This window comes from Bubalus bubalis, chromosome X, assembly GCF_019923935.1.
Source record: "Bubalus bubalis isolate 160015118507 breed Murrah chromosome X, NDDB_SH_1, whole genome shotgun sequence".
In the NCBI taxonomy this organism is placed as follows: domain Eukaryota; kingdom Metazoa; phylum Chordata; class Mammalia; order Artiodactyla; family Bovidae; genus Bubalus; species Bubalus bubalis.
In genome coordinates, this window is record NC_059181.1 from 104,837,692 (window position 1) to 104,865,485 (window position 27,794).

Genomic DNA, 27,794 nt, shown 5'->3' on the forward strand with positions numbered 1-27,794 from the left:
GCTGCCGATGGCTTGGAGGTGAAAAGAACTGCTCCGAGTTCAGCATCACAGGTACATGTATGTGAACACAGCTACTTGGAGGTGCACTCGAACATCCTGGCCTTAAATGGTAAAACAGAGGGTTGACATTCATGGCGTGTGTGTATCCTGAGCATCCCTGAGGTGCCAGGGCTGTCCCGGGAGCTGCAGTACAGCAGAATTAGAAGTGGGACCAAGTCCCAGTTCACTTAGTATGTGTGTGCCCACTAGTTCCCTCCTCAGCTTGGGAGTCTCGGTAAGAGCTGTCCCTATGGAAGTCACTGGGGCTCAGGGCGTGGCCGGCCTCCTCTTGTGGAGTGGCTGCAGCTTCTGGGAAGAGGCCGCCACAGAGGTGCCTCTCGGGCCAACCTGGTTTTTGCAAACCACTCTTGAAGTCTCTGGATGGACAGCCTGCAGGCGAGGAGGGTGGCAGCCCTCAGGGGTCAGGATCAAGTGGACAAGGGGGTGGCTAGCGAAGACCTGCCTTTCAAGCTGGCATCCAGCTGGAAAAAACAGAAGAGGAAGGCGCCCTGGCTGCTTGGCGGGGGGCGGGGAGGGGTGTGAGGTAAACAGATGAGTGCTGAGGCTAAAGAAGGACGCACCAGGGGACTCCAGGCCAGCTTCCAGCTACCAGGGTATCTGCTGGACGGAGTTGCAAGTGCAAACCCGTGGGGGTGGGAGCCCTGGCACGTTCTTGGAACCCCAAGGAGTTGTGGCTGGGTTAAGGCCGCCGCCGAGTGCCAAGAGCGAGACAGGTGGGCAGGAAAGGGCCACATGGTGACAACGTCAGAAGCCATGCTGAAAAGCTGTAATCCTTCTGAGGGCTTCAGGAACCCCGGGAAGGTCTTAAGCAGGAAAACTGGTGTGGAGTGCTTTGTGCCTAAGGAAGACCCCTGAACCAAGAGGAGGCAGGGAAGCATGTTCGTTTAGGTTCATCTAGGTCAGAGCCCCGTGGGGACGAGAGGAACTCCAGAGAAGTTCAGAGAGGTAACAGTTTCCTGGTGGCTGCTACTGCGAATGATGGAGGCATGCTGGAGGCCTGTGGGGAGACGCCAGACAGGCCAAGTACGGTGCTCTGTGAGCTGCAGAGAAAGGGGTGGGAGCCGCCACAGCCCGCCATCCTCAAGCGTGACAAGAGGGAGGAGGGCAGCCGGAGCGAAGGTCTGTCTCTAAGAGACGTAGTAAACACGTTTTCTGTGCTAGCGGAAGAAGCCAGCGAAGAAGAGGGCAGATGCTGCAAAGACCTAACCACCGCTGGAGCAGGTTCCCGGAGGGCCAAGAAAAGATGGGATCCAGGGCCCAGGAGGTGGGTGGAGATGCTGTGAGCTTCCCGATCATTCTTCCTGCCCCCAGCCTCAAGCCAGCTGCAGAGAGTCAGCCGGGAGCCCTGATGTGACCCACATCTGACGTTGTCCCGCCTGGATGTCTTGACCCCTCTCCACTGCTTTCCCCACGAAACGGAAACCTAAAGAGGACCAGCCAGCGGCTCTCCGAAGCCCCGCTTCTAACCCTTTCTGGAAGGCCTTCGCTGTGCCCATCGTCCCTGGAACCGAGAAGCGCTCTCCTGCAGCCCTTGGAGCCCTCCTCCTCCTCCTGGAAGCTCGCCAGGCCCCGGGGAGCTGCCTCCGGGAGGCGTGACCGCGCGCGGCGCCCCCGTGTGGCCGGGGCTGGCGGCGGCGGCGGCGGGCGAGGTGGTGACGGCCCCGGGTGCCGCCCCTTCCGGCCCGCCGGGCGTCGCACGAGGCCGCCTTAAAGGGGAAGTGAGTCAGTGCTCGCGGACCCGGCCGGCCGAGGCCCGCGCCCGCCGCGGCCCGGAGAGGCCCCGGCCCGGCGACGGCGGCGGTGGCCATGGCCGGGGGGCCGGGCCCGGGAGACCCCGCCGTCCCCGGCGCCCAGCACTTCTTGTACGAGGTGCCGCCCTGGGTCATGTGCCGCTTCTACAAAGTGATGGACGCCCTGGAACCCGCCGACTGGTGCCAGTTCGGTGGGTGGCGGCAGGCCGACAGGGGCGGGGCGGGACGGGCCGGGGAGCCGCGAGGGGCCTGGACGCCGCGGCCTGACGCCCCCTGCCCCGCAGCCGCCCTGATCGTCCGCGACCAGACCGAGCTGCGGCTGTGCGAGCGCTCCGGGCAGCGCACAGCCAGCGTCCTGTGGCCGTGGATCAACCGCAACGCCCGCGTGGCCGATCTCGTGCGCATCCTCACGCACCTGCAGCTGCTGCGGGCGCGGGACATCATCACTGCTTGTGAGCGCGGCCCTGGAGACCCCCGGAGCCCCCAAGACCCTGGGACAGGGGCCGCCCAGGGCTTACCTCGGAGCTCCTCCCTCCAGCCTGGGCCTAACGTCCTTTCTTTCCCCGGCCTCCCAGGGCACCCTCCCGCCCCACTAATGCCCCCAAGCACCACCTCCCTGACACCCAGCAGCATCTCCGCACCCTCCGAGGCTGCGGTTCCCAGCCACCGGAAGTTGCAGTCTCTGGCCTCCACCTTCCTCTCCCCAGGTAAGACAACCCGGGCTGGGAGGGTTCGTAGGGGGTTGGCCTGATGAACGTCAGGAATGGACCCCCTTGCTCCTGGCCACCCCGATAGATCCTGCCACTGGCCTCTGGCTGCCTTTCACTGGTGTCTTTACGAAGCTTTTCCAGGCTCCCAGACTCACTCTGACCCCGAGCTCTGCCCTGGACCAAGCCCAGCTGCCCACCAGCCACCATTGCCATCTCCAGCCCCCTCATCTACCAAGGTAGGTGGATCCTGCCCCCCACCCAGAGGTTTGACGCCAGCAAGCAGTGACAGCTGCCTTTGGTCCCCTGGGCCACCCTAGGCAGCCCAGCAAGGGTGAGCTGAGGCAGAGGGGAGGACATGGGACCTCACCTGATACAGGGTCTCTTCCCACAGCCCAGCCCAGAGAGCCCCATGTCCCTCCTGCCAGGGGCCCCCTCCTCTTCATTCTGCTGGCCCCTCCATGAGATTTGCCAGGGCACCCATGACTTCTCAGAGGAGCTCAAGATTGGGGAGGGCGGCTTTGGCTGTGTGTACCGGGCAGTGATGAGGAACACCGTCTATGCTGTGAAGAGGCTCAAGGAGGTGTGTGCAGCATCCTCGCCAGGGCCCTCAAGGGCTGTTCCCAGACTTGGGCTTTTGTGGTCCTCCCCCACCCCCTTTGCGACCCCGCAGGGTTCTTTCAGCCCTCCGATTTCACAGTCCAGGGCCCCCAGGCCCGTGCTCCTTCTGGGCCCAGAACAGGTGGCGGGGCAGGGGGGGCATGAAGTCTGGGCCACAGGAGTCTCACACTGCCAGTCCCCCCTGCCTCATTCTCCCCGAGGGCTGCAGGAGGCCGACCTGGAGTGGACCACAGTGAAGCAGAGCTTCCAGACTGAAGTGCAGCAGCTGTCGCGGTGAGCCTGCAGGCAGGGGCAGGGCCCCGCCAGGACCACATGTCCGGGGACCTGGCTCCCCCTTGGTCTGCAGCCTGCCAGGCCCAGGCGAGCCAGGGAACCTGGTTAGGGACCATCCACACCCCTCACCGCCCCCCCGCAATGGCCAGATGGAAGGCATGCTGGATGCTGGGAGCAGAGCGCTGAGACTCCACTGTTTCAAGTAGGTTTCGTCACCCTAACATCGTGGACTTTGCCGGCTACTGTGCTCAGAGTGGCTTCTACTGCCTTGTCTATGGCTTCCTGCCCAATGGCTCCCTGGAAGACCGCCTCCATGTCCAGGTAAGCCTTGCCTGGCCTGGCCTGGCACACTGTGTCACACTTGGCACCTGGTCCGAGTGGGACACGGGGCCGGGGCCCTTGGCCTCAGTGATCGGGGCCTCTCCATGCTCAGAAGCCAAGCTCATGGGGCCTCTGAAAGGGGCCCTATCTGCTCCCCTGGGCAAACGGAGTAGCGGAAGGATCTTGGCAGCATTGCCCAGAGGGCAGGAGGCAACGGACAGCCCCTGGGCCCCATCTAGAGAGGCGCCCGCAGGACGCAAGGGTTGACCAAGCCCAGGACAGGAGCGTCTCTGACCTGACACTTCAGCGCTCAGGGGAAGCATGGATGGGCATCAAAGACGGTGGCTCCGTGGTCTCCCCTTTCTTCCTTGTGCCCCTCCAGACACAGGCCTGGCCCCCTCTCTCCTGGCCTCAGCGACTGGACATCCTTCTGGGCACGGCCCGGGCAATTCAGTTCTTACATCAGGATAGCCCCAGCCTCATCCATGGAGATGTCAAGAGGTGAGGTGGGGACATGGCCAGCCCCTGGGGGCCTTTGAGGGTGGCAGGAGCCCTGTGGCAACGGGTGATGCTCCCACACCTCCCGCCAGCAGGGACCGGGGGTGCCTGCTGCCTAGTCCCCAGGAGCCTGGCCCTGAGCGATCCCCCTGAGAACAGGGGGCGTCGGCTGGGGTCTGAGAGTCACTGAGCACCCAGTGTGGGCCAGGGGTGGACATGGAGGCCAAGGATGGGTCCCACTGGTGAACAGGGACTCAACTGTAGGACGGGGCTCTGGGGGCCACTTGCTCGGAGCCCCAAGTGGCCAGAACACCATGAGCACGGGCCACGATCTGCCACTGAGGTGCACGTCAGTGGCTCCGGTCTGATTGTCTCAGGACCAGGCAGGGGGCAGTAGGTGCCGGAGTAATGAGTCGTAGAGAGGGCTAGGGCCAGGCTGACACCGCCGCCTTCCATCCCCAAGTTCCAACGTCCTTCTGGATGAGAGACTGATGCCCAAACTGGGGGACTTCGGCCTGGCCCGTCTCAGCCGGTTTACAGGGGCCAACCCCGGCCAGAGCAGTAGTGTGGCCCGGACTCGGACAGTGCGCGGCACCCTGGCCTACCTGCCCGAGGAGTACGTGAAGACTGGGAGGCTGGCCGTAGACACCGACACCTTCAGCTTTGGCGTGGTGAGCTGCGGGGCCCTCGACTGGCCTGGGGGTGGGGGGCCGCAGCCCCCGGAGAATCTCCCAGCAGGCCTGACCATCTTCAGATCCTGGGACCCGTCCTCCCCAGCTCAGGTGCCCTGCGCGGCTCCACACCTACATGTCTGTCATTTTCCATTCCTCTGCTCCACATGGGCCCTCCAGACCCCCCGAGCCTGAGTCCCGCGAGCAGGTTCTCAGCGGCCCCAGTCTGCAGCCTGCTCTCTCTGCAGGTGCTGCTGGAGACCCTGGCCGGCCAGAGGGCCGTGAGGATGCATGGCGCCCAGCCCAAGTATCTGGTGAGCCTCCTCCTGAGGCAGGTGGGGAGAGAGAGAGGGAGGGAGGAACAATCCTGAACGCGGGGCCCCGCAGGAGCCAGCCCGGCCTCTGCTGACTCATCGTTGAGAGTAGGCAGGGCCCCAGACAGCTGCATCTGCCTGGCTGGGGACAAATCTCTCTGTCCCCGGCAAGTGCCATGGGCCCTTCCAGACCCCACCTGGGTTTGGCGGTGTGGGGGGCGGTCAGGGAGAGGGGGTGCAGCCCGATCACAGTGGAAAACAGAATCAGGGGACCTGGGAGAGGCAATGGTTTGAAATCGAACCACGTCCCCCCTCACTCCAGACGCCTTCCCTGGGTTTTGCAGGGCAGGTCTGCTCCTCCGTGGACTGACCCAGAGCCCAAAATCCAGCTCCTCTCTGCTTAGTCTGCAGGATCCTTCACACTGTATAAGCTGGTGTGTTGCCCGGGCTTGGGGCTGTTTCCATCCATTCCCGGGTCTCGAGGGGTCTCTGCCAGAACCAGGCACCAAATAGATCTGCACTTGGGCCCATCATCAGCACCGCTGTGGGGCAGCATGCCAGACCCCGCAGGGTCCCTGCCATGGCTTCTCTGGGCAACCACCAAAAAGCTCTTTTAGAACCGTGAGGAGGTGATGGAACCCCTTTACCCCCGCCGTGCTTGGGATGAAGGCCCAGACCCTTGATGTGGTGGCCAGTTTGCTGTCTGTCCTCCAGACCTGGCGGCTCCCTGTTCCTCTGCCTGAAAGGCCACGCCCCCCGACCCCAGGGTCTGCTCCTGGTCCTTCCTGTCTGGTCCTGTCCCCCCCATCTCCATGGGGCTCTCCCTTCTGAGCCCCGCCCTCTCTGGCTAGTTGCTGTCTTTCTATCAGAGCCCGAGTGTCACTTGCTTGGGCCCCCCCCATCGAAACCCCTGGGGGGCCTCCCTGCCGCGGTTTCCCCTGGTTTTCGAAGCATGTCGACGTCTCTCCTCTCTCAGGAAGTCAGCTCTGTGAAAGCCAGCCCAGGTGCTGGGCGCATGGCTGGATCCTGGGGGCCCAAGTCAGCGCTGAGCATACACAGATGAGGGCCAGGGGATGGCAGCACAAGGCACAGCCCACGGGGGCCAGACTCATGTTGCATATCCCACAGAAAGACTTGGTTGAAGAGGAGGCGGAAGAGGCCGGGGTGACCCTGAAGGGCACCCAGACCGCAGTCCAAGGTGGGCCGGCCGCAGACACGTGGGCCGCCCTAGTCGCCGCCCAGATCTACAAGAAGCACCTGGACCCCAGGCCAGGGCCGTGCCCACCAGAACTGGGCCTGGCCCTGGGCCAGCTGGCTTGCTGCTGCCTGCACCGCCGGGCCAAGAGGAGACCCCCGATGACCCAGGTAGTCCTGTGAGCTGGGGTTATGGGAAGTGCTTGAGATGCCAGTCTCCACATGTTGCTCACCTGCCCTTTGGTTCGGCTTGAGCGCCCACTGAACCCAGCCGGGTACAGAGAGGGAGGCGATTGGCTTTTTACTGCGCCCCCTTCTGGGTGCCTGGCGCCACTGCATCTGCCTTTTTTGTGTCCCACCTCTTTGTCTCTCTTTTTTTTTAATTTATTTATTTATTTTAATTGGAGGCTAATTACTTTACAATATTGTGGTGGTTTTTGCCATACATTCACATGAATCAGCCATGGGTGTACATGTGTTCCCCATCCTGAACCCCCCTCCCATGTCCCTCCCCATCCCATCCCTCATTTGTCTCTCTTGAGAAAAGAAAGAAGCATCATTGAGGGCATCAAGGCAACAAGGTTTGCTTTCTCGAAGACAAAGAGAAGCCGCTCTCGGTCCTTAGCTTTAGTGGCAACGATTCTCTTCTCTGGCCCTGACCCGGAACTGCCCTGTGGTTCCCTACCGTCTGCGAGGAACTGGATGGGGCCACTCACCCTGAGAGCCCCGGTCCCTCCCTGCAGGTGTACCAGACACTGGAGGAGCTGCAGGTGGTGGTGGCAGGGCCATGCCTGGAGCCGGAGGCTGCCAGCCGCAGCCCCCCTTCCCCGCAAGAGAACTCCTACGTGTCCACCAGCGGGAGCGCCCTGAGCCGTGCCAGCCCCTGGCAGCCCCTGGCGGCGCCCTCGGGGGCCCAGGCCCAGGCTACAGACTGGCCGCAAAAAGGTGCCAACCAGCCCGTGGAGAGTGACGAGAGCGTGTCTGACCTCTCTGCTGCCCTGCACTCCTGGCATCTGAGCCCCAGCTGCCCTGCGGGCCCAGGGGCCCCCAGCTGGGTGCCAGCACCCTTTGGGCAGGCTGCCCGCACCCAAGGGGGTGCCGCCCGAGAGTCGAGCTGGGGGAGCGGCCCGGGTCTCCAGCCCACAGCTGTGGAAGGTACCAGCAAGGGGACCAAAGGCCTCCTTTCCGAGCAAACCCCATCCTCCCCACCCCAGCCTTCTGGGAGGAGAGATCCAGGACCCGCCATGAAGCTCCATCTGTCCTTAGCAAGTTGCGGGCTGCCGTCTTGGGTTGGGCTGCTCGCCTGACCCCAGGAAGGTCCAAAGAAGGACTGTCCCAGGCCATCTCATCTCGCCGGGCCATGCCCCCAGCTGGCTGAGGACAGGACAGGAGTGAGGCAGGCCCAGTCCATGATTGGGCTCCAGGCCTTGCCCACAGACAAAGCGCTCAGGACCTCTGTCCTTTGGGAGGGCAGGGAGGGAGCTAGGCTGGGGATGGGGAAGGCTCACGAGGCCAGCAGTGTCAGCAGGGAGTTCTCAGAGGCTCAGGGGGTCCTCTCTCCACCCCAGGACCCCTCCTGGGCAGCTCCATGTCCTCGCGACCCCCGCAGATCGTGATCAATCCGGCGCGACGGAAGATGCTGCAGAAGCTGGCATTGTACGAGGACGGGGTCCTAGACAGCCTGCAGCTGCTCTCGTCCAGCTCTCTCCCAGGTACCCCCCGAGAACAGTGGCCTTTGAGAAATCATGTGCTCTGGGCACAGCCCAGTCCTGTCCTGTCCTACTTCCCTGTCCTGCCAACACTCCCCCTCCCCATAGTCCGGGATTGCCCATGCCCGTGCTTCCAAAACATATGAAGCCCCTGCTGGGCAGGTTCCATTCAAAGAAGTGCTGCTGAGGAATGGAAACCACTAAGTCCAGAGAGCGCCCCGGGAGCGAGGGGGTAGGGCAGCCCTACTGTCGGCTAACTGACTGGCATTTCCTACCCACTGTGCAGACTCGGGCCAGGACCTTCAGGACAGGCAGGGGCCCGAAGAGAGAGACGAGTTTCGGAGCTGAACCGCCCACCTGGGCCGATCCCCAAACCTGGAAGTCCAAGTTCTCATGGTCGGAAGTTCTCACGGCCCTCAACCCCTTGGCGGCCCATGGGCATTGGGGGTGGGGGGACTCCATCCGCCTGGAGGAGGGTGTGTGGTGGCCCTGGCACTTTTGGGGTGTGGGCACGGGCCGGGCTTGGAGCCCCCCGCTCTGAGTAGGGCAGGGACATCTCCATGACCTGCCCTCGCTCCAGCATCTGTGGAAGCAGAAGGCCACTGGCCCTGGAGGGGCCAAGGAGGAGCCAGGAGTGGGCACTGCCAGTTGGGCAGGACATCTGTAGCTCAGGGCTACAGGGCACAGAGCCATCGAGGTGGGGCCCCTCCCAGCCTTGTAACTGGGAAAAGACACAGGTGTGGCTGGCCCGTGGTTTAATCCACAAGCTGGAAATGGGGGTTCCAAGAGGCCCCGGGGAGTCCCACAGCTCCTCCCGCCAGGCCAGTGTCTGCAGGCTGCCCCGGGGGACCAGGAGCTGGTCCGCTATCCAGGCCACCTCTCAGTGCTGCGGACAGTCACTGAGCCAGGCTAGGCTCTCCAGGCCACAGGCTCCACCCCCGGGCACAGCTTGTGGCAGAGGGGTCATGCCCCCCCACTCCAGGTTTGGCTTGGCACACACCTTTGTGTTACCCAGACAGTGAGAAGCCCCAAGAAGGCAGGAAGTTGGGAGCCAGGCAGAGAGGAAGAAAAAAGACAAGGGGACTCCGAGTTTTCGGAGCAAGCCAGGGTTCGTGTCACTGAGTGTCTCTGAGAGCAGCCCAGGGCTGTAGCAGAGGCTCCAGATGCTTCTGTGTCTGCAGTCATGAGTCACACTACAGGCCCCACGTAAGCGAGGCATTGGTGGAATCCAAGTTCTCCTGGAGTAATAAAAGCTTACCCTTCCATCTCTGGCTGTACTCGTAGACTTTGTGACAAAGCCCTGAGCTTGTCCAGGGCCTTTCTTCTCAGGGTTCTTGACTGTCCAAACCCAGACACCAGTCTCCCACCCCACCCCCAAATCCTCTGCAGGTACTTGCTTCCTCTCCCAGTAAGCCACCATGCTGGTGACAGGTCACACAACACTACTACCCAGCAGTACTTTGACAGGTTGTCACGTTTTCCCTTATGTTACACATTTTTATTGTAAATGGCATCTGTATTTCCTTTTCTAACTGCTTGTTACTCGTGTATGGAAACACAATTGAGTTCTGTCCATTGGCTTTGCCTTCTGTGACCTGGCTTCAATTTACACATTAGCTCTAATAGTTTGGTAAACACCGTGGGATGGTTTATGCACACAACTATCTCATGTGCAAATAAAGACTGTTTCACCTCTTCCTTTCCATTCTGTATGCTGTTGTTCTTTTTTTCATTTATTTCTTTTTGTATGGCTATACCTTGCAGCTTGTGGGATCTTAGTTCCCTGACCAGGGATTAAACCCAGATCCATGGCAGTGAAAGCGCAGAATCCTAAGCACTGACCCACCAGGGAATTCCCTTTGTTCTTTTTCTTAACCTTGTTACACTAGCTAAGGCTTCTGGTCCGGTATTGAATAGAAGTGGTGAAAGGGGACATCCTTGCCTTGTTCTTAGTATTAGGTGCAGAGTGTTATATTTCAACTTGAAGTATTATGCTACCAATAAAATTGTCATAGGTGTATTTTGTCAATGTGGTAAACCCCATAAGTTGATTTTCTAATATTAAACCAATTTTATATTCCTTAGATAAAAACAGCACTTGGTCATGATGTTACCCTTTTATATATTGCTAAATTCCATTTGCTATTATCGTTTTGAGAATTTTTGCATCTGTTCATGAGGGATACTGATCTGTAGTTGTCTTGTAATATCTTTACCTGGTTTTGCTATCAGATAGGCTTTCATACGGAGAAAGCGATGGCACCCCACTCCAATACTGTTGCCTGGAAAATCCCATGGATGGAAGAGCCTGGTAGGCTGCAGTCCATGGTGTAGAGAAGAGTTGGACACAACTGAGCGACTTCACTTTCACTTTTCACTTTCATGCATTGGAGAAGGAAATGGCAACCCACTCCAGTGTTCTTGCCTGGAGAATCCCAGGGACAGGGGAGCCTGGTGGGCTGCTGTCTATGGGGTCGCACAGAGTCAGACACGACTGAAGCGACTTAGCAGCAGCAGCAGCAGCAGCAAGCTTTCATAAAGTAAGTTGGAAAGTGTTTCCTTCTCCTCTTAGGTTGTTAAAGGGCTTGTATATGCTTAGGTGTTACTCCTGTAAATGTTTGATGGAATCACCAGTGAAGTCCTCTGCATCTGGAGTTTTCATTTTTTCTTTTCTTTTCTTTTTTTTTTGAGTTTTCTTTGAGGGAAGGTATTTCATTATAAATCCAATTTCTTTAATTAGATATCAGGCCCTTCAGATTTTGTTCATGTGTCAGTTTTAGCAACTGGTGTCTTTCAAGGAATTTGCCTGTTTCATCTAAGTTGACATAAACTTAATAATGCCCCCTTACCCTTTGATCTGTAGGATATATAGCAATAGCCCCTCTTTCATCCCCAATACTGGTAATTTGTTTGTTTCCTTTTTCTGAATTTATTTTATTTTTGGCTGTGCTGGGTCTTCACTGCTGCACACAGGCTTTCTCTAGTGGTGAGTGGAAGCTACTATTTGTTGGGGTGCACAGGCTTCAGTAGTTGCTCTGCAGCATGAGGGATCTTTCTGGACTGGGGATTGAAGTCATGTCTCCTGCTTTGGCAGGTGGACTCCCAACCACTGGGCCACCAGGGAAGTCCCACGTCTTTCCTTTTTTTTTGATCAGCCTAAATAGAGGCTTATCAATTTTATTGATAATTTCAAAGAAGCAAGTTTGGTTTCACTGATTTTTTCTCTATTGTCCTTTTTCTCTCTTTTATTAAGTTCCACTATCATGTCCTTTCTTATTTGGGGTTTAATTTGCTCATCTTTTTTCCAGCTTCTTAAAGTATAATCCTAAATCAGTGATTTTAAAAGTTTCTTTTTCTAATATAAGCATTTAAAGCTATAAATTCCCTTTGAGAATACTGTTAGCTGCATCCTACTGATTTAGATATGTTATTTTCATTGTCATTCAATTCATAATGTTGTCTGCTTTTCCTTGTGATTATTTTCTTTAACTAATGTCTTACTTAGAGGTGTATTTAGTTTCCAAATATTTGAGGATTTTACAGATACCTGTATGTTATGTGTTTTTTAATTCTGTGGTGGTCAGAGAATTTACTCTGTATAGTTGCATTCCTTTGAAAATAATTGAGACTTGCTTCATGACTTAACATATGGTTTAGCTTGGTGAATGTTCCATGTGTATTTGGAAAGAGTGTATATTCGGCAGTTGGGTGGAGTATTCTGTAAGTGTCAGGTCAAGATGGTTGATAGTGTTCGAGTCTCTGGATTGCAGTCTCCAGCTGTAACTCTATCTTTCACCTTTCAATTCTTTTAGATTTTGCTTCATGTATTTTGACATTCTCATTGGGTACATACACGTTTAGGATTGTGTTCTTTATAAATTGGCTCTTTCAATATCATGAAATGCCCCTCTTTATCTCTGGTAATGTTCTTTCTTTTGATGTCTGCTTTGTCTGGTGTGGATATAAGTGGCTACTCCCAACTTCCTTGTGCTTAATTTGTTCGCTGGTATAGCCTTTTTTTCAGTTCTGTGTCTTTGAATTTAAAGTGCACTTATAGATGCATATGGTTCAGTGTTACTTTTTGTTTTGGTTTATCTTTTTTAACCAGTTTCATAATCTCTATCTTTTTAATTGATCTGTTTAGTCCATTTACATGTGACGGTGAGGTTTCCGTCTATCAACTGCTTTGTCACATCTGTCCTTTGTTCCTCTTTTCCTCTGTCCCTAATATCTTTTGATTAATCACATGTTTCTTGTATTCTATTATTTCTCTCCTGTTGGCTTGTTAGCTCTAATAACTGAGACCACTGGTTCTACTCGGAAGCTGCATCATATCCTGGAAAGTACCTCTAGGCAGAAATGCCAGGCTGCTCGTAGCGGTCACGACATTTGTTTTCCTTCTGATCACAGTCTGATACTGCCAGTTGTCCAATATCTAAAAATAGTTGTTTCAGATATTTTGTCTAGTTTTCTAGTTGTTCATGATGAGAGGGCTATTCTGGCCAGAATCACAACATTCCCCTCTTTTCTGAGGAATTCTTCAGTCCTAAGATGACCCCATCTTTCTCCTGTGGGATCCATTTGTTCCTCACTCCTGGATCTACTTTCATCAAATATGTTCTAGTAGCTTCCATTCTTTCTTTTTTTTCCAGTCTCATGTGATTTGATTTTAATTTTTCTTGAAATGCAGTAGGTTAACAATGTTGTTTAAGGTATACAACAGTGTTTCACTTATACACTATAAATATATCTATCCTTTTCACTTATACACTATAGATGTATGTGTTCTTTTTTAGATTCTTTTCCGTTATAGGTCAGTCACCACAAGGTATCGAGTAGAATTCCCCATGCTTTACAGTAGGTTGGTTAGTAGCTTGAACCATTCCTTTGACCCAGCACCTCTCTCCAAATCATAACCCCAATTTTCTATTTCTCTTTATGGACAAAGGTCTCAAAATAATTGTCTCTTTTCTTACTTTTTTCCCATTTCCTTTTCAAACCCTTCCAATCTGGCTTCGACCTGACCATTCCACCAAAGTGATGTCCAAGACACCACTGACCATGTTACTGAATCTCGTGACCCCCTTCTGACTTCATCCTCTTGGCCCCTGGGTGCCACCTCTGCAATGTTGCCTGCTGTATCCTCTATGCCACCCCTTCACTACCTCCACTCACTCCTTTTCACCCAGATGCCTACCAGACATGTCCTCTTTGATGTCTTGCAGGTGCCATAAACCTAAATGACAAAATAGAACATTGGATTCCCAGCTCACTGATGTTGTTTGGCCATAGACAGCCAGGTGACAGCCACCACTGAGATCTAAGTCAGCACCAGTTATCTATTGTCCCAAATAACCACCTCAAAACGGGCTGAAACGATGACATTTATTTTGAGAACCCGCAACGTGGGCAGGCCTCTGATGGGTACAGCTCAGTGTCAGCTGGAGTAGCCAGAAGGCTGGTTGCTGGGACCACTCAGGCTCCTGCACGTGTCTGGTGGTTGACACTGGGGATTTGCCGAGTACCCTGCCGGGGCCGGGACACCTACCTGCGCATACTGCTGCTTCGTGGCCACATGGTTTCTTCCCAGCATGGGGGCTTGCTTCTAAGAGTGAGCCCCTTGAGATGGCCTGCTGGAGGCCATATCACTAGTTTCAGTCTGCTTTCCACTGTATCCTCAAGAGGGAAGCGATTACAGTCCAGCTTTTGGTGCAAGGAGTGTCAGGATTCATGGACGTGTTGAAAACCAGCACAAGGGCATTTCCTTACACAAAGAGGACCACTTTGCTGGCTTAAAACACAGAAGGGTCTGCTGTGTTCCTGAACTTCCCAGAAATGGAACCACGTAGATGGGCCCTGTTGTGGCTAGCTTCTTTCACTCAGCACGTTGTTCAGAGATGCAGCTGAGCAGTAGCAGCAGACAGGCCTTCATGCCTGCATGCTCTTCCATTGCACACGCAGACCACATTTGACCCCTTCTCCCCTTCACGGATGTCTGGGTTGTTTTCAGTCAGGGGCTGGTATAAATAAAGGTGCCGTGAACATTTCTGTGCGTGTCTTGGTGATGGATGCCTGCATTTCTCTTGGATGTTCTATGCACTAGGATTTCAGCCTAGAGGCAGAACCACTATTGGTTACAGATAAGGTTCGGCCTGCTGGGGTGTGTGAGGCTGTAGCTTCTGCCTCTCTTGGACCTCAGCTCAGCAGGCCTGGCTTCTGAAAAGGAGAGACAGCCATTCGTGGGAAAGCAAACCCCAGTGAAGCCTGTGTTGGTCTCACCATATCCCCGTGGTGCAAGTGGCCCACAGACAAGCCAGTGCACAAGGTCACATGTGCAGCAACCTGCAGCCACGCTTCCCACAGTTCTCAACTCCAAACCACAAAGGCACTCCACCCTCCACCAGCCTTCCTACCCCCTCCTCATCTGCCAGATTGCACCCAAATTTCTCATGAGGCCAACCTTGACCTGGGATCACATGTGGAGGGGAATTCTGGGAAATTCAGAAATTTCAGTTCAGCTTGGGTGACATAGTACCAGAGCAACCCAGGCACGTATACACATGGGATGCATGTGGTCAGCTGTAGCGGGTCCTGCCAGATGTTTTCCAGTGTGGCTGCACCAGTTTACCCCCTTTCCCCAAGCAGTTCGTGAGCATTCCAGTTGCTCCACATCCTCACGGAGACTTGGTGTTCTCTGCGTGTTTTCACTGTAGTCATTCCAACAGGACTATGAAGGGCTATCTCACTGTGGTTTTGGTTTGCATTTCCCTGATGACTCATGGTCAGTGTCCATCTGCTTGTTGGCCATCTGCAGGTCCGCTCCTGGGAAAGGCACACCGCCTGATGAGGCCCTTGTTGATATGCAGGGCTTCTGTGTCCATTCAGAGGATTTGTCTTGGATGACAAGTGTCCCATAGCATCTTCTGCCACTCTGGGCTTTATCTTTTCACGCTCTGAATGACATTTTTTGATGAACAGTTCTTAATTTTAATGAAGCCCAACATAGTGATCGTTTCTGTTTGGGTTAAGAGATCTTTTCTGTTAAGATCTTTTCTGTTGGTCTGTGCTCTGCTTAAGAGATTTTGGCTTCCTCCAGGGTCGTAAAGATATTCTCCTTTGACTTCTAGACACTTCATTGTTTTACATTTCATATTTAGGTCCATGCAATACCTCAAGTTGATTTTTGTTTCTGGTGACAGGTTGACATCAAGCTGTCCTTTTTGCCCCACGTGGATATCCTGTCTCTTCCACGTATGTTCAGTTGCTCAGTCGCGTCTGACTCTTTGTTACCCCATGGACTGTCACCTACCAGGCTCCTATGTCCATGGTATTTCCTTCTCCAGGGGATCTTCCTGACCCAGGAATCAGACCCATGTCTCCTGTATTGCCTACTTGGCAGGCAGATTCTTTACCGTGAGCTACTGGGGAAGCCTCCACCAGTAAGTAAAAAGACCATCCTTCCCCAGTGGGTCACAGTGGGAACTTTGTCATCAACCTTCTGGCCAGCTCTGTTCTCTGTTCCATTACACCAGGCTTTCTGCCTTCTCTCTACCAGCACTGTATCAGCTTCATTACTGCTGCCTTAGAGCAAGTCTCTATTTCTGTGAGCATTGAGCCTTCAGGTTTGTTCTAGATCATCTGGTTTTTCTTCCAGATCGATCTTCCAGTTTTTCTAGGCTCTTTGATTTCCACATAAATCGTAGAACAATTGGAGCTCTCCTCCACTGCTGCTGGGAATGTCAAATGGGTCAGCCACTTTGGAAAACGGTTTGGCAGTGTCTTAAAATGTCATCATCCACTTATATGACGATACACTTTTCCCCAGCTAGCATCTGAGAGAAGCAAATGCATCCATCCACACCAAGACTTGTACGTGAGTGTTCACAGCTGCTCTAATCACAACAACCAGACAGTGGAAACAATCCAAACAGCCATCAGGTGACTGCGTGAACTGTGTGTTCATACAACAGAGGAAAACTTAGCAATAAAAAGGAATGAACTATTGGACTCAGAAGTAACTACACTGAATGAAAGGAGCCAGACCAAAAAAAGCACACAATTCTAGGAAATGCAAACTTATCTCTCCTGACTAAAAGCTGGTGGGTGGCTGGTCTAGGAATGGGTGGGGATGGAGGTGCGAGAGACGGGAGTCACCAAGAGGGAGGGGAAACTTTTGGAGGTGACAGTTTCATAGATAGAACTTTCAGAGGTCTAGGCTTTCAATTATGTGCAGTTGAATTTATGTCAATTTTATCTTAAGATAGCTGTGTGTTTTTTTTTTTTTTTCCAAAATACAATGTGACTCTTGTAAGTAACATACTGTTGGGTTTTTTTCCCATTTAATCCAGCCTGGCAATCATTGTTTATCCACTGACATTTTAATGTAGTTGCCCATATGGTTGTGTGTGTGTTTATTGTGGTTAATATATATGACATAATATTTATCATGTGAACCATTTGTATCCGATTCAGTGGCCCTGGATACATTCACAGTGTTGTGTAACCATCACCACCATTGAAACCCCCCAATTTTCTCATCATTACCAATATAAACCCTGTGCCCACTAACCAGTGACACCCCATTCTCCCTCCTGAGATGCCCATATTGTCCCATCTGCTCTGTGTTCCTTCCTTTTTCCTTTCTCACTTTCTCACTTTCTTTCAATGTCACTAGTGTCATCCCTCTTGGGTTACCCTGCAGATCAGGTCTGCAGCCTGCACGTACCCCTCCCCCAGCACTCCTGGCTTCATAGTGTCTGCATGGTTTCACTTATGCTGCATCAACCGCATAGATTCCCTTGCTAATGCTCTGTATGCCTTCCTGCTGCTCTGGTCTTCCACCCTGGATCCCTCCATCCCTCCCTTGCTTTATTTCTCAAATGACTTCATCTCTTGGCTGAAAATAGGGTCAAGAAAATAATGAGAGGATAACATCACCACCAGAGCCATTAATGAGTATGAACCATCCTCTGCTGTTTTCTGCTCTTGACTCCTGCAAACATCACCAAATCCCCTCTATGGGACCCATGACCTAGATGTCAGTGTTTTTTGAATAACACTTTAAATAGCAAATATTCTCTGGATGGACCTCTGTACGCAGAGGAAATGTGGGGCTCCTTGGCGCATTTATCAAGAGGGCTGGGGTGACTATGCTGGGGTCTGTGACACCCTTTCTTGGCTATAACTCACATACCATAGCGTTCACTTGTTCCAAGCTGCAAAAGGAAATGGCATGCCCATCAGCAGTCACTGCCTGTGTTTCCCTGTCCCCCTTCCAGCCCAAGGCTACACTTAGTCACTCGGTCATGTCCGACTGCGGTCCCGTGGACTGTAGCCCGCCAGGTTCCTCTGTCCATGGGAGTTTCCCAGCAAGAATACTGGAGTGGGTTGCCATGTCCTCCTCCAGGGAATCTTCCCAACCCAGGGATCAAACCAGAGTCTCCTGCATTGCCAGGCAGATTCTTTACCACTAGCGCCACCTGGGAAGCCCCAACCTAAGGCAATTATTAACTTATTTGCTTTCTCTATGATTTTAGCTATTCTGGACATTGCACATAAATGTGATCTGTTGTGTCTGACTTCTTTCCCTGAGTAGCATGACTTTCAGGTTCAGCCACATTGCAGCCTGTGTCAGACCTCCATTCCTATTGATGGCTGAATAATATGCCATCATACGGAGAGAACACACTTTGTTAATCCATTCTTCCATAGATGGAAATGTGGGTTGTTTCCACTTTGAGGTGCCTATGAATAGTGCCACTATGAACATTTGTGTATGTTTTCCTGTCGTTGTGTTTCATTTCTCTGGGAGTGGAATTGCTAGGTGGTATGGTAACTTACATAGAACATTTTGAAGTTCTGTCTATTTCCACAAGGGCTGCACCATTTTACAGCCCTGCCAGCAACGTGTGAGGGCCCCAAGTTACTGTCTGTCCTTTTGACAAGCACCATTCTAGTAGGTGTGAAGGGCCAACTTATTGTAGTTTGCAGGTTTCTACTTCCTTAATGGTTAATGGTGTCGAACACCTTTTCATGTGCAGGGGCATTTCCCTTCAGCCTGAAGAACTACCTGCAGTATTTCTTACAGGATAGGTAGGCTGGCATTGAGTTTCCCCAACCTTTGCCTGAAATGTATTTATTTTGCTTTCATCTTTAAAGGTTATTTTTCTGGGTATAGAACTCCAGGTTGGCAACTTTTCCCTTTTGGCACTGTTTCAGGTATCATCCTATCACCTTTCATTATTTCTGTTGAAGAGCCCACTGCTGCTGCTGCTGCTGCTGTTAAGTCACTTGAGTCGTGTCCGACTCTGTGCGACCCCATAGACGGCAGCCCACCAGGCTCCCCCGTCCCTGGGATTCTCCAGGCAAGAACACTGGAGTGGGTTGCCATTTCCTTCTCCAGAAAAGCCCACTACCAGTCTTATTATAATGCTTCTGCAGGCAATGTTTCATTTCATTCTAGCTGCTTCGAATAGTTTTTCTCTGTCTTGCGTTTTCAACAGTTTGACTGTGTGAGGCGCCTGGTGCCTAGCTGTGATTTTCTTTGTATCTATGTTGCTCAATGTTTGTAACCTCCTTGAACCTAGGATCTGATGTCTTTTTATCACTTCTGAAAAGTTCCTGGTGACTATCTCTTCAAATATTGCTTTTGTCCTCTTTCCTCTGTAGCCGCTTGAGTAGGCCTTGTTCTCCGGTGACTACAAATTGTTCTTGAAAAATGTACATTTTGACCAACTTCTCAAGGTGTTTCCAGGGAGAGTTAGTTCTGATATACTCTTATCAATTGTGACCAGAATGAAAAGTCACCACAAGTTATTCTTGACACCTCCCATTCCCTCACTCATACTCCCAACACAGCTAGCCAACACATCTTATCTTCTTCCACACTGTATATCTCTCCCCTCTGCCTCCTTTCCTGCCACTTGGGTCTCTTCATAAAACTCAGACATTAAACTATAACATTGGTCAAGACAGATCTGTGCCCCAGCAAGCCAGAACCAAATCCCAGCAAAGCTATGTCCCTTTGCTTTTCTCTCTGTTGAACGGATGAACCACACTAAGCTCTCCAGCTAATGCTGGGTGGTGTTTTCGGCTTGCTTGTGCTCTAGGAGCCACCAGTTGCAAAAGGAAGCTTGCTTTACGCCATCAGCAGGAGGCTCTGGGATGCTGGGCCACAAGTAGAAGCTGCAGATTCAGTAGAGCCAAAGGGATGGCTGGCAGAGGGCAGGGGCCCCATGGTCTCCTAGGGACAGAAGAGACATCACTCTGCTAGTGACAATTTAGAAGAGAGGGTCGACGCATCCTAAAACCTTCATTTTTTTATCCTCTCACCAGATTGCAGATGTGACATCAGAAATCCTCCCTCACTGTTATTTTTCTAAAAGAGAATGAAAGTCAGCAGGCACAAACAGTGAATGGAGACCTCCCTCCTGGGCTAGGTTTTCTGCTGAGTCACTGCCTTAATGGCTCCCCAAGATAACTGGCTCCCCCTCTCTTAGCCTGTTTCTAAGGCAACCAGTGAGCAGGCTGGGAGCAAAGCCAACCTGGGATCAGTAGTCCCATTCCTGGCCACCATGTGGTCAGTTTTTTTCCTAGCCAGAACATTTTTAGAGTCTTTTTTTTTTTTTTCAAAAAAACAAACCTTGCCTTTTAAAAATACCTGCTTCCCATGGAGAACCCCAAACAGCCTAGGAGTATAGTATATGAAGGAAGACAAAGCCCTTCTGAATTTCCCTTCCTGCATCATCTCCTCCCCAAGAGCAGAGAGCAACCATGCCAGCCTCCACGGTCCACCGGCCGCTGCTCAAAACGGTGCTCCCCCAGCCCACCCCAAGTCCAGCTGGATGCCCAAAGGCTGCTCCTCTGTGGAACTGCGGAGCAGACACTGTCTGGATACGCTGTCAAGTGATGTATGTGGTCCTCTGTTGGGGAGTCACTTAGGTTGTTTCCAGTTCTTCTCTTTGTGCTTTTGCCACTACAAACAATCCTGCTTCCTTGCACATGTATTTTTACACACTGAGGCAATGGTAGTTTCTAGGTGAGACCCTCAGGAGCTGGATCACTAGCTCATTTTCGTAGACGTAGCCCATGTGGCCTCCAAGACACCAGGTATTGGCCAAAGTTTCACCTTTGCCAATTCACTGGCGAAAAAGCATAGCTTGCCTTTTATGTGCATTTCTTTCAGTTTGAGTGGTGTTGGATGTTCTTCATGGGCCCTTTTGAGTTTCTTTCCATGTGAGTGACCTAGTTGCATCTTTTTCTTATCGGGAACAGAGAGTTCTTTCCATATCCAGGATGATCTGTGTTCCAAGTAGTCTATCGTCATTTGGGACATTTTAAAAACAAAGTTTTTAACTTTGTTCCTGGTACTTGCCATGCAAAACTGTACAAATCTTCACCTGTCAGAATGGCTAGCATCAAAAAGACTACAAATAAATAACAAATGTTGGCAAAGACATGGAGCAAAGGGAATCCTCATATGCCATTGGTGAAATGGATAAGTTGGTGCAGCCACTATGGAGAACAGTATGGAGATTCCTTTAAAAAGTAAAAATAGAACTACCACAGGACCCAGCAATTCCATTCTCGGGTATATGTCAAAATAGTCTCAAAAAGTAGAAAAACCAAATCCAATAAGAACCACACATGATATGGAATGATATGCAAAGTTTGTATTCACCAAACTGTTCTTACCTTTCACAGAGGCATTCTCACAGTGGGGTGAGCCCAGGGAGTGTAAGAAGGAATGAGACTTGGGGGACCCTGCCTGGCTGAGGCCTGCTGGGGGCTGGGGCCACATCTCCCCCAACCTGATGCCACCATCTGGCTTTGAACACAATTCTTCCTCTTTGCCTAATTAACTTGGGAACCTAACACAACCTAAGTTGGGGATACATGTGTGTGTGTGTGTGTGGTCCCTTGCTACCTGTGTGCAGCCACTCGGGGTGACCATGGGGGCCCCCTCCCACCTTTTCCCAATTGCAGCTGTTGGCAGCAGACTCCTCAAAGACCACAGGCAAAACCTTTTGATCTGGCAAAGCTGAGTTTACTGGACTCAGTGCAAAGGCGATGAAGAAGGATACCACCTCGACCGAGGAACCTAGAAAAATGACTCGGAGCCAGGAAAATGCGCAGTGATATCCAGGTGGGAATCTGGGGGCAAGCCAAGGGTATGACATGGTCACTGTGGATTGATTGGTGGACACAGCCTAGGGTTGGGTCTTCACCTAGGGTTGGGTTACAGTCTTACATTCCTGGACCAAGTTTGTCCTGGAGCCAGAAGCTCATGTACTCTGCTCTGTTCCCAGTTTGACAACACAGTGGGAAAGGATGCCCAGTCCCAGAATTGTTTGTCTTGGGGACAGGATGGTCTGTTTGTTCCCAGTGTGATGTAACACGGGACTAGGAAAGGATGCTGGTGTCAGATTTCACAAGTTAGGACCCCTAGGCCCCTGTTGGCGCCCACTCACTCCCCTGTGAGGTCACCAAGATGATTCTTGGTCAGGCCAGGCCAAAATCACTTCAGCCTGCACTAAGAGAGACCACGACCTTGTCAGAGCCTTAGAGACTTCTTGGAAGGGCCAGGTCAGGGGTGAGATGTTTTTAATTAGATTTTTTGAGTCTGCTGTAAGGCTGGACTTTTAATGATGGGATCTGATGGGGATGGAGCCAACCTGACTCAGGATTCGTGGACCCTGCTGAGCCAGGGCTTTGAAGGTAACTGCAAGAACAAAGGGCCTTCTGCAAAGCCGGGGCTGTGATGCTCAGTTGGAGGCCGTCACCCTGATGAGGGCTGGTTAAAGAAGGCCATGTTTGGATAAATGGATTTTGAGGAAGCTCCTGAAATCAGCAATAAAGTTATTTACAACTTTTACGTCCTAGACAAGAATTTCCTGCCATAGCAGAGGCACCGGGAGCTAAGAGGCTGGGTGACTGAGCAGGTCAAAAGCTGCTGCAGTGTGGGGGAAGCCGCCTCCCCCTGGGACTGAAAGTGACGAGATGGTGGGTGTCAGGTGGGCTTTCTCGCTGACTTCTACCCAGAAGTATGTCTTACTGAGGGACCCCCAGCAGCAAGAGCTGTGGGATCAGCAGGGCTGAGAGGTGAGAAAGAAGGCAAACGCAGGGTGGATGGATTCCTGGATGGAGGTGGAGGACAGAGGAGCCTGGCATGCTGCAGTCCATGGGGTCGCAAAGAGCCAGACACGACTTGAACAACAAAGCAACCCAGATTAATCCTCAAAATTATTCCCCAGAGTGAAGGATCCAGACAGTAACTCATCTAGCCTTTTGGCTTGAAATATATATATCATGAGGAGGGCATGGCAACCCACTCCAGTGTTCTTGCCTGGAGGATCCCATGGACTGAGGAGCCTGGCTGGCTATACAGTCTATAGAGTCGCATGGAGTCAGACACGATGGAAGTGACTTAGCACGCATGCATATATATCATATATCAGCTTTTGAAGCTAGCCTCTATCACAGATTTAACTTTCCAACAATGGCTGGAGTGATATCCCCCACACCATTTGCTCTTCCAGAACATTTCCACTCCCTCATCAGAAGGTAGAGTCCCCTTGGCCCTTGGCGGGCCTTTATGACTGCCTTGACTAGATGGGGTCTGGCAGAAGAAATTAGTAACATCCAAGGCGAAGTCCATCTCTTGAGAGGCTCACCCTCACAGGTCCCACACTGTGAGGGGGGTGACCCAGAGGGGCACGTGTGCAGAGGGACCATCCAGCACCCACTTGCCCACACGGCATCTTGGCAAAGATGCCCAGCCCTCAGTGGGCTGGCCCCAGCTGACACCACATAGAACAGAGATGAGCCCTGCCTATGATCTGGACCCACCAGCCAAATGGATCTTTGGTGTTGCTTTAAGCCACCGTTCTGGGGTGGATAGTGAACTGGAACGCCATCTATTCCAATTCCTGTGTTATTAAGCGAACTGATTTTTTTTTAACAATTACCATTTTGACCACTTTGAACTGTCCAGGTCAGTGGTATTGAAGTTCAGATCATTCACACTCGTGTGCAGCCATCACCACCATCCATCCCCAGAACTCTCTCCACCTCCCCAACTGAAGCTCTGTCCCCTCCCAGTGCCCAGGCCCTGGCACCCAGTATCCTGCTTTCTGCCTCTGTGAGCTGGGCTGCACTAGGGACCCCATACCATAGATCATACACTCTTTGTCCAGTTGTGTCTTGGGTTATTTCACTCAGCATAATGTTTTCAAGGTTTGTCCGTGTTGAAATATGTATCAGAATTTCTTTCCTTTTTAAGGCTGAAGGACACTCCACTGTGTGTCTCTACCACACTTTGTCCACTCATCTGTGAACACTGATGTATAAGTATCTGTCCCAATCCCCACTTTCCATTCTTTTGGGTGGAATTGTTTCAAATACCCTTTTGAGATCTACTGATGTCATGTTTTCCTCCTTGGATGTATTAATATTGCTAATTATAGTAACATCATTTGTAGTTGAATCACCTCTGCACTCTTGGAATGAACTCCACTTGGTTATGGCATTGTGTAGTCATGTAGTCGCTGAGTCGTGTCCAGCTCTTTGCGACCCCATGGACCGTATCCCGCCAGGCTCCTCTGTCTATGGGATTCTCCAGGCAAGAATACTGGAGTGGGTTGCCATTTCCTTCTCCAGGGGATGTTCCGGACCCAGGGATCGAACCCACGTGTCCTGCATTGGCAGGCAGATTCCTTACTGCTGAGCCACCAGGGAAGCCCCAGGTTATGGTATATTCATTTCTTAATCTGCTTTTGGATTGTCTTAGCTAATTTTTAATTTTTGAACTGTGCACCAATATTTTGGTGCAAAGAATCTGAGGTTTTCTTTGTGGTGTGTTTGTTTTTGGCGGGGTGGGTAGGGATTCTTTGTCAAGTCTGGAAACCAGGTCAGACCATCAGTCAGGCCAGAAGTATCCACGGAGCACCCCGCCCGGCCTGGACTCTTGGAACTGAGCCCAGGAGGGAGAACCACGGGGAGTCGGCCTGTGTGCCACTCTCAGGAAGGTTCTTTCAGTTTCATTAGACGCACTTGGAAGCTTGTCTTTACTTTCTGGAATACAGTGGCACGACCCGTTTCTGAAAAGCCAGAAAGGATGCATTTGACAACTCTCCCCTTTTGCTCTCTTTCTTCTGGGGTCAGTGTCGGAGGTGTCCGTAGCCAAGTTGGCAGAGAGGTTGGGCGAGGCCACCGCTCAGAAGCGGAAGACACCCCGCGCCGGCCGGCGGGTCCGGCGGTTGGGGCCAGCGGGCCGGCGCTCCTCCCTGCGGGCCTCTCCCCGCCTCCTCCCTCCCCCCCCCCCCCCCTCCCCCTCCCCCTTCCTTGCACAGTCCCGCCCCCGCCTCCTGCTGAGCCTCGTCGGTCGCCGGGGAAACGCCTGAGAAGACTGCAAGGACATGGCTGTGCACACACACACCAAGATGACTAACACTAAAAAGACTGGTCATACCAAGTGTCGGCAAGGGAGTGGAGCCAACCGCGGCGCAACCTTGGCCAGCCACTTTTCTTACCAACTTGAACTTCACCTACCCAGCCCCCCTCAGCCAGCCATTCCCCCTCTAAGTGCAGTGCAGGTCGCTCAGTCGTCTTTGCGACCCCATGGACTATACACTCCATGGAATTCTCCAGGCCAGAATACTGGAGTGGGTAGCCATTCCCTTCTCCAGGGATCAAACCCAGGTTTCCCACATTGCAGGCGGATTCTTTACCAGCTGAGCCACAGGGGAAGCCCAAGAATACTGGAGTGGGTAGCCTATCCCCTCTCCAGTTGATCTTCCTGACTCAGGAATTAAACCGGAGTCTCCTGCATTGCAGGATGATTCTTTACAAACTGAGCTACCAGGGAAGCCCATTCCCCTTCTAGGTGTATAGCAAAAAGCAAGGAATGCACAAGTCCATATCCATACAAAGACTTGTACCTGCATGTCCACAGCAGCTATTCTCCTATGATCCCCCAGCTTGAAACAAACTAAATAAATGCCCATTGACAGAGCTGCGGGACCTCCATATCACAGACTGCTGCTCAGTGATAAAAAGGAATGGACATGCCTATTTGGGTATGGATGTCACTGTGAGCTTCCTTTCATACCAACGTCTAGAACTGCAAAAGGAATCTGGAGAGTTTGCTTTGGGGCTGAGTTTGATGGCGCCTCCGCTGTGTGTATGGAAAGTTCCAGTGGTTACACTTAGTATGTTTTGGCTCAGTAAAAATAATGCAGATATGTAAGCACATAAAGTTGTAAATTTTACTTTAAATACCACTTTCACTGTCAGCCACCAGTTTTATTATTTCCTTCTTTCTATTACTGTAGTTCTAAGTCTTTTTCTTTTTGGCTGCACCAGGCATCTTGGGAGATCTTAGTTCCTGGACCAGGCAGCCTCCAGACAGAGTCCTGGTTCCTACTCAAAGAAATATGCATAACAATGTCTTTGAGCCCCCACCCAGGTGGAGGATGGTAACTTCAGACTGAACACAAAATTCCTGGGGCACAGCTCTATTGCCTCACCACCAACCAATCAAAAAGGGTCACAAATCCTGCAACCCTCACCCCAAATGTTGCCTTCTGTTTCCGGGGACCAGAGATGACCATCCTGTTAGGTCTCCTGTTTGGCCCCTGTCTATTTCATCTCTGAGAGGGGCCAACAGTTTCAAACTAAATTGCTGTTATTATAAGGGTGAATGCTGGTTTCAGGCCAAAACTACCTTGAGTTAGATCTGGTAGAGAGAGACTTCTGCTCTGCTAGGCAGGCCTACGCCCATGCACAGCAGGAAGAAGTTACAGAAGAAAGAGACCTCCGCCCCAATTCCCAAGAAGTATCTTGAGTATGAAGTCTCTCAGGGGGGAGTTGTTATGGGAAGCACACTGATTGAAACTGCCCACCCTGGCCAGGAACCATAGTATCCATTTGCATGAGTTGTTTTATAACAAGAGATCCTGATAAGGAATACGGAACTAATAAGCCACCACCAACCGGAAAAGTTCGGGAAAGGTCGAAAGGAGACACCTGGGTGTCCATCCACTTCCCAGAATCCCTCTCGCTGGCATCCATCTTGGCTGAGTGATGCGTGTGCCACCAGGAAAGACTCTGAATTAGAATGATTGGCCAAAGACCACCCAGAAACTAATCCCATCACCATAAAACCCGAGACTGCGAGCCATGCGGCAGAGCAGTTCTCCTGGGTTCCCTTACCCTACCGCTCTCCACCTGGGTGTCCTCTCCCAATAAAATCTCTTGCTTTGTCAGCACATGTGTCTCCTCGGACAATTCATTTCCGAGTGTTAGACAAGAGCCTAGTTTTGGGCCCTGGAAGGGGGTCCCCCTTCCTGCAACACCTTCAAGGAAAGCCCATAGAAACCTCCCTCTAAGGTGCTAGATGTGTCTATTTCTCCATGGAGTTCTGTCCATTTGTGCTTTATATATTTTGAAACTATTTTAACATATTCCTAAAATGTTGTAGGTTTGTCTGATATTAATATAACTACACCAGCTCCCTCTTGGTTCTTAGGTGCCAAGTAGATCTTGTTTTTCTCCTTCCCTCACATGTGATCTTTCCACAGACATATGTTTTAGGTGAGTGTCTAGTAAACAGCATATGCCTGGAAGTTGTGGTTTGGATGCAGTGTGACAATGTCTATAATCTCTGACAGTCCCACTATCTGAAGTGCTCTCAGAGTTGACATCTGTTGTTTGTTGTGTCGGCCACCACAGAAGCAACCCCCCCCCCCCCCCGCCCGCACACCCTGTGGGGCTGGCTCAGCTCATTGTGGATGTCACACTCTCAGCTCCCCCACCTGTTTGGGTTGTACACTATGAAGAACAATCTGGAAAGAAAGCCCATCTGAACGGCAAGGACAAAGAGTTGCAAATGATAAACATTTCAGATGGCTGCCGGGCAAGGTCAGGGTGTTCTCCGGAAAAGCTGAGGTGCCCCATGACACAGTATAGCGCTGATTAGAGGGTTTTGAAATTAAGCATGTATGTTCAAACCACAATGAGACCCTGTATCATGCCCACTAGGAGGCTTACAGTCAAAAATTATTGAAAAAAAAAAAAAGAATCAGTAACAAGTGGTGGTGAGGATGTCGAGAAATCGAAAACCTTGTGCACTGTGGTAGGAATGGTGTGTCCAGTCCTCCAACAATTCAACAGAAAATCAGCCCCTGTCCCAGCACAGCCCTGTGAATGAACTAAACACACTGAAACATACTCATTAACAGTGTGAATTGGGGCATTCTCTAGTGGTCCAGGGGTTAAGACTCCACACTTCCAATGCAGTGGGGGGGTCTCAGGTTTGATCCCTGGTCACAGAACTAGGATCCCACAAGCCACATAGCCAAAAAAAAAGTTATCAAAAGTAACACAAAAGAACATGAATTACATGTTATGTCATTCAGATCTGAATTTTTCAATGTATTTTCCAAACGAAATTTGGCTCCCAAGCCATGGTAGCAAGGGCTCCAGTTACAAAGACCAACGTAGCAGCCGAGAGCAGGGCAAGTCTTACCTTGGGCACTTCCTACCTCCTCGGACCTGAAGGTCATTTACCTCCTCTAAACTTACTGTCCTTGACAGTAAGGCCTCCATCCTCCCTGGAATGATATGTGTTTCCTCATCTACAATGCCGCTGAGAGACGCAGCCCCGGGGGGGGCGGGA

General features: G+C 51.9%; 1 protein-coding gene across 4 annotated transcripts; it reads left to right on the forward strand.

Annotated features, from left to right (window-relative positions):
* The first annotated feature begins 1,782 nt into the window (after positions 1–1,782).
* Positions 1,783–9,384, forward strand: IRAK1 (interleukin 1 receptor associated kinase 1). 4 transcript variants are annotated; one of them, XM_025276379.3, is made up of 14 exons: positions 1,783–2,002; positions 2,096–2,263; positions 2,387–2,518; positions 2,654–2,757; positions 2,913–3,101; positions 3,348–3,412; positions 3,619–3,733; positions 4,116–4,234; positions 4,695–4,902; positions 5,151–5,216; positions 6,345–6,581; positions 7,154–7,565; positions 8,020–8,122; positions 8,406–9,384. In XM_025276379.3, the coding sequence occupies exons 1-14, from the start codon at positions 1,867–1,869 to the stop codon at positions 8,662–8,664; spliced, it is 2,313 nt and encodes a 770-aa protein (XP_025132164.1). In that variant the 5' UTR covers positions 1,783–1,866; the 3' UTR covers positions 8,665–9,384. The 4 variants fall into 4 exon arrangements, with proteins under 4 accessions (XP_025132164.1, XP_025132165.1, XP_025132166.1 ...); XM_025276380.3 differs by having other exon boundaries at positions 2,663–2,757; XM_025276381.3 differs by having other exon boundaries at positions 7,979–8,122; positions 8,406–8,601.
* Positions 9,385–27,794: the final 18,410 nt, after the last annotated feature.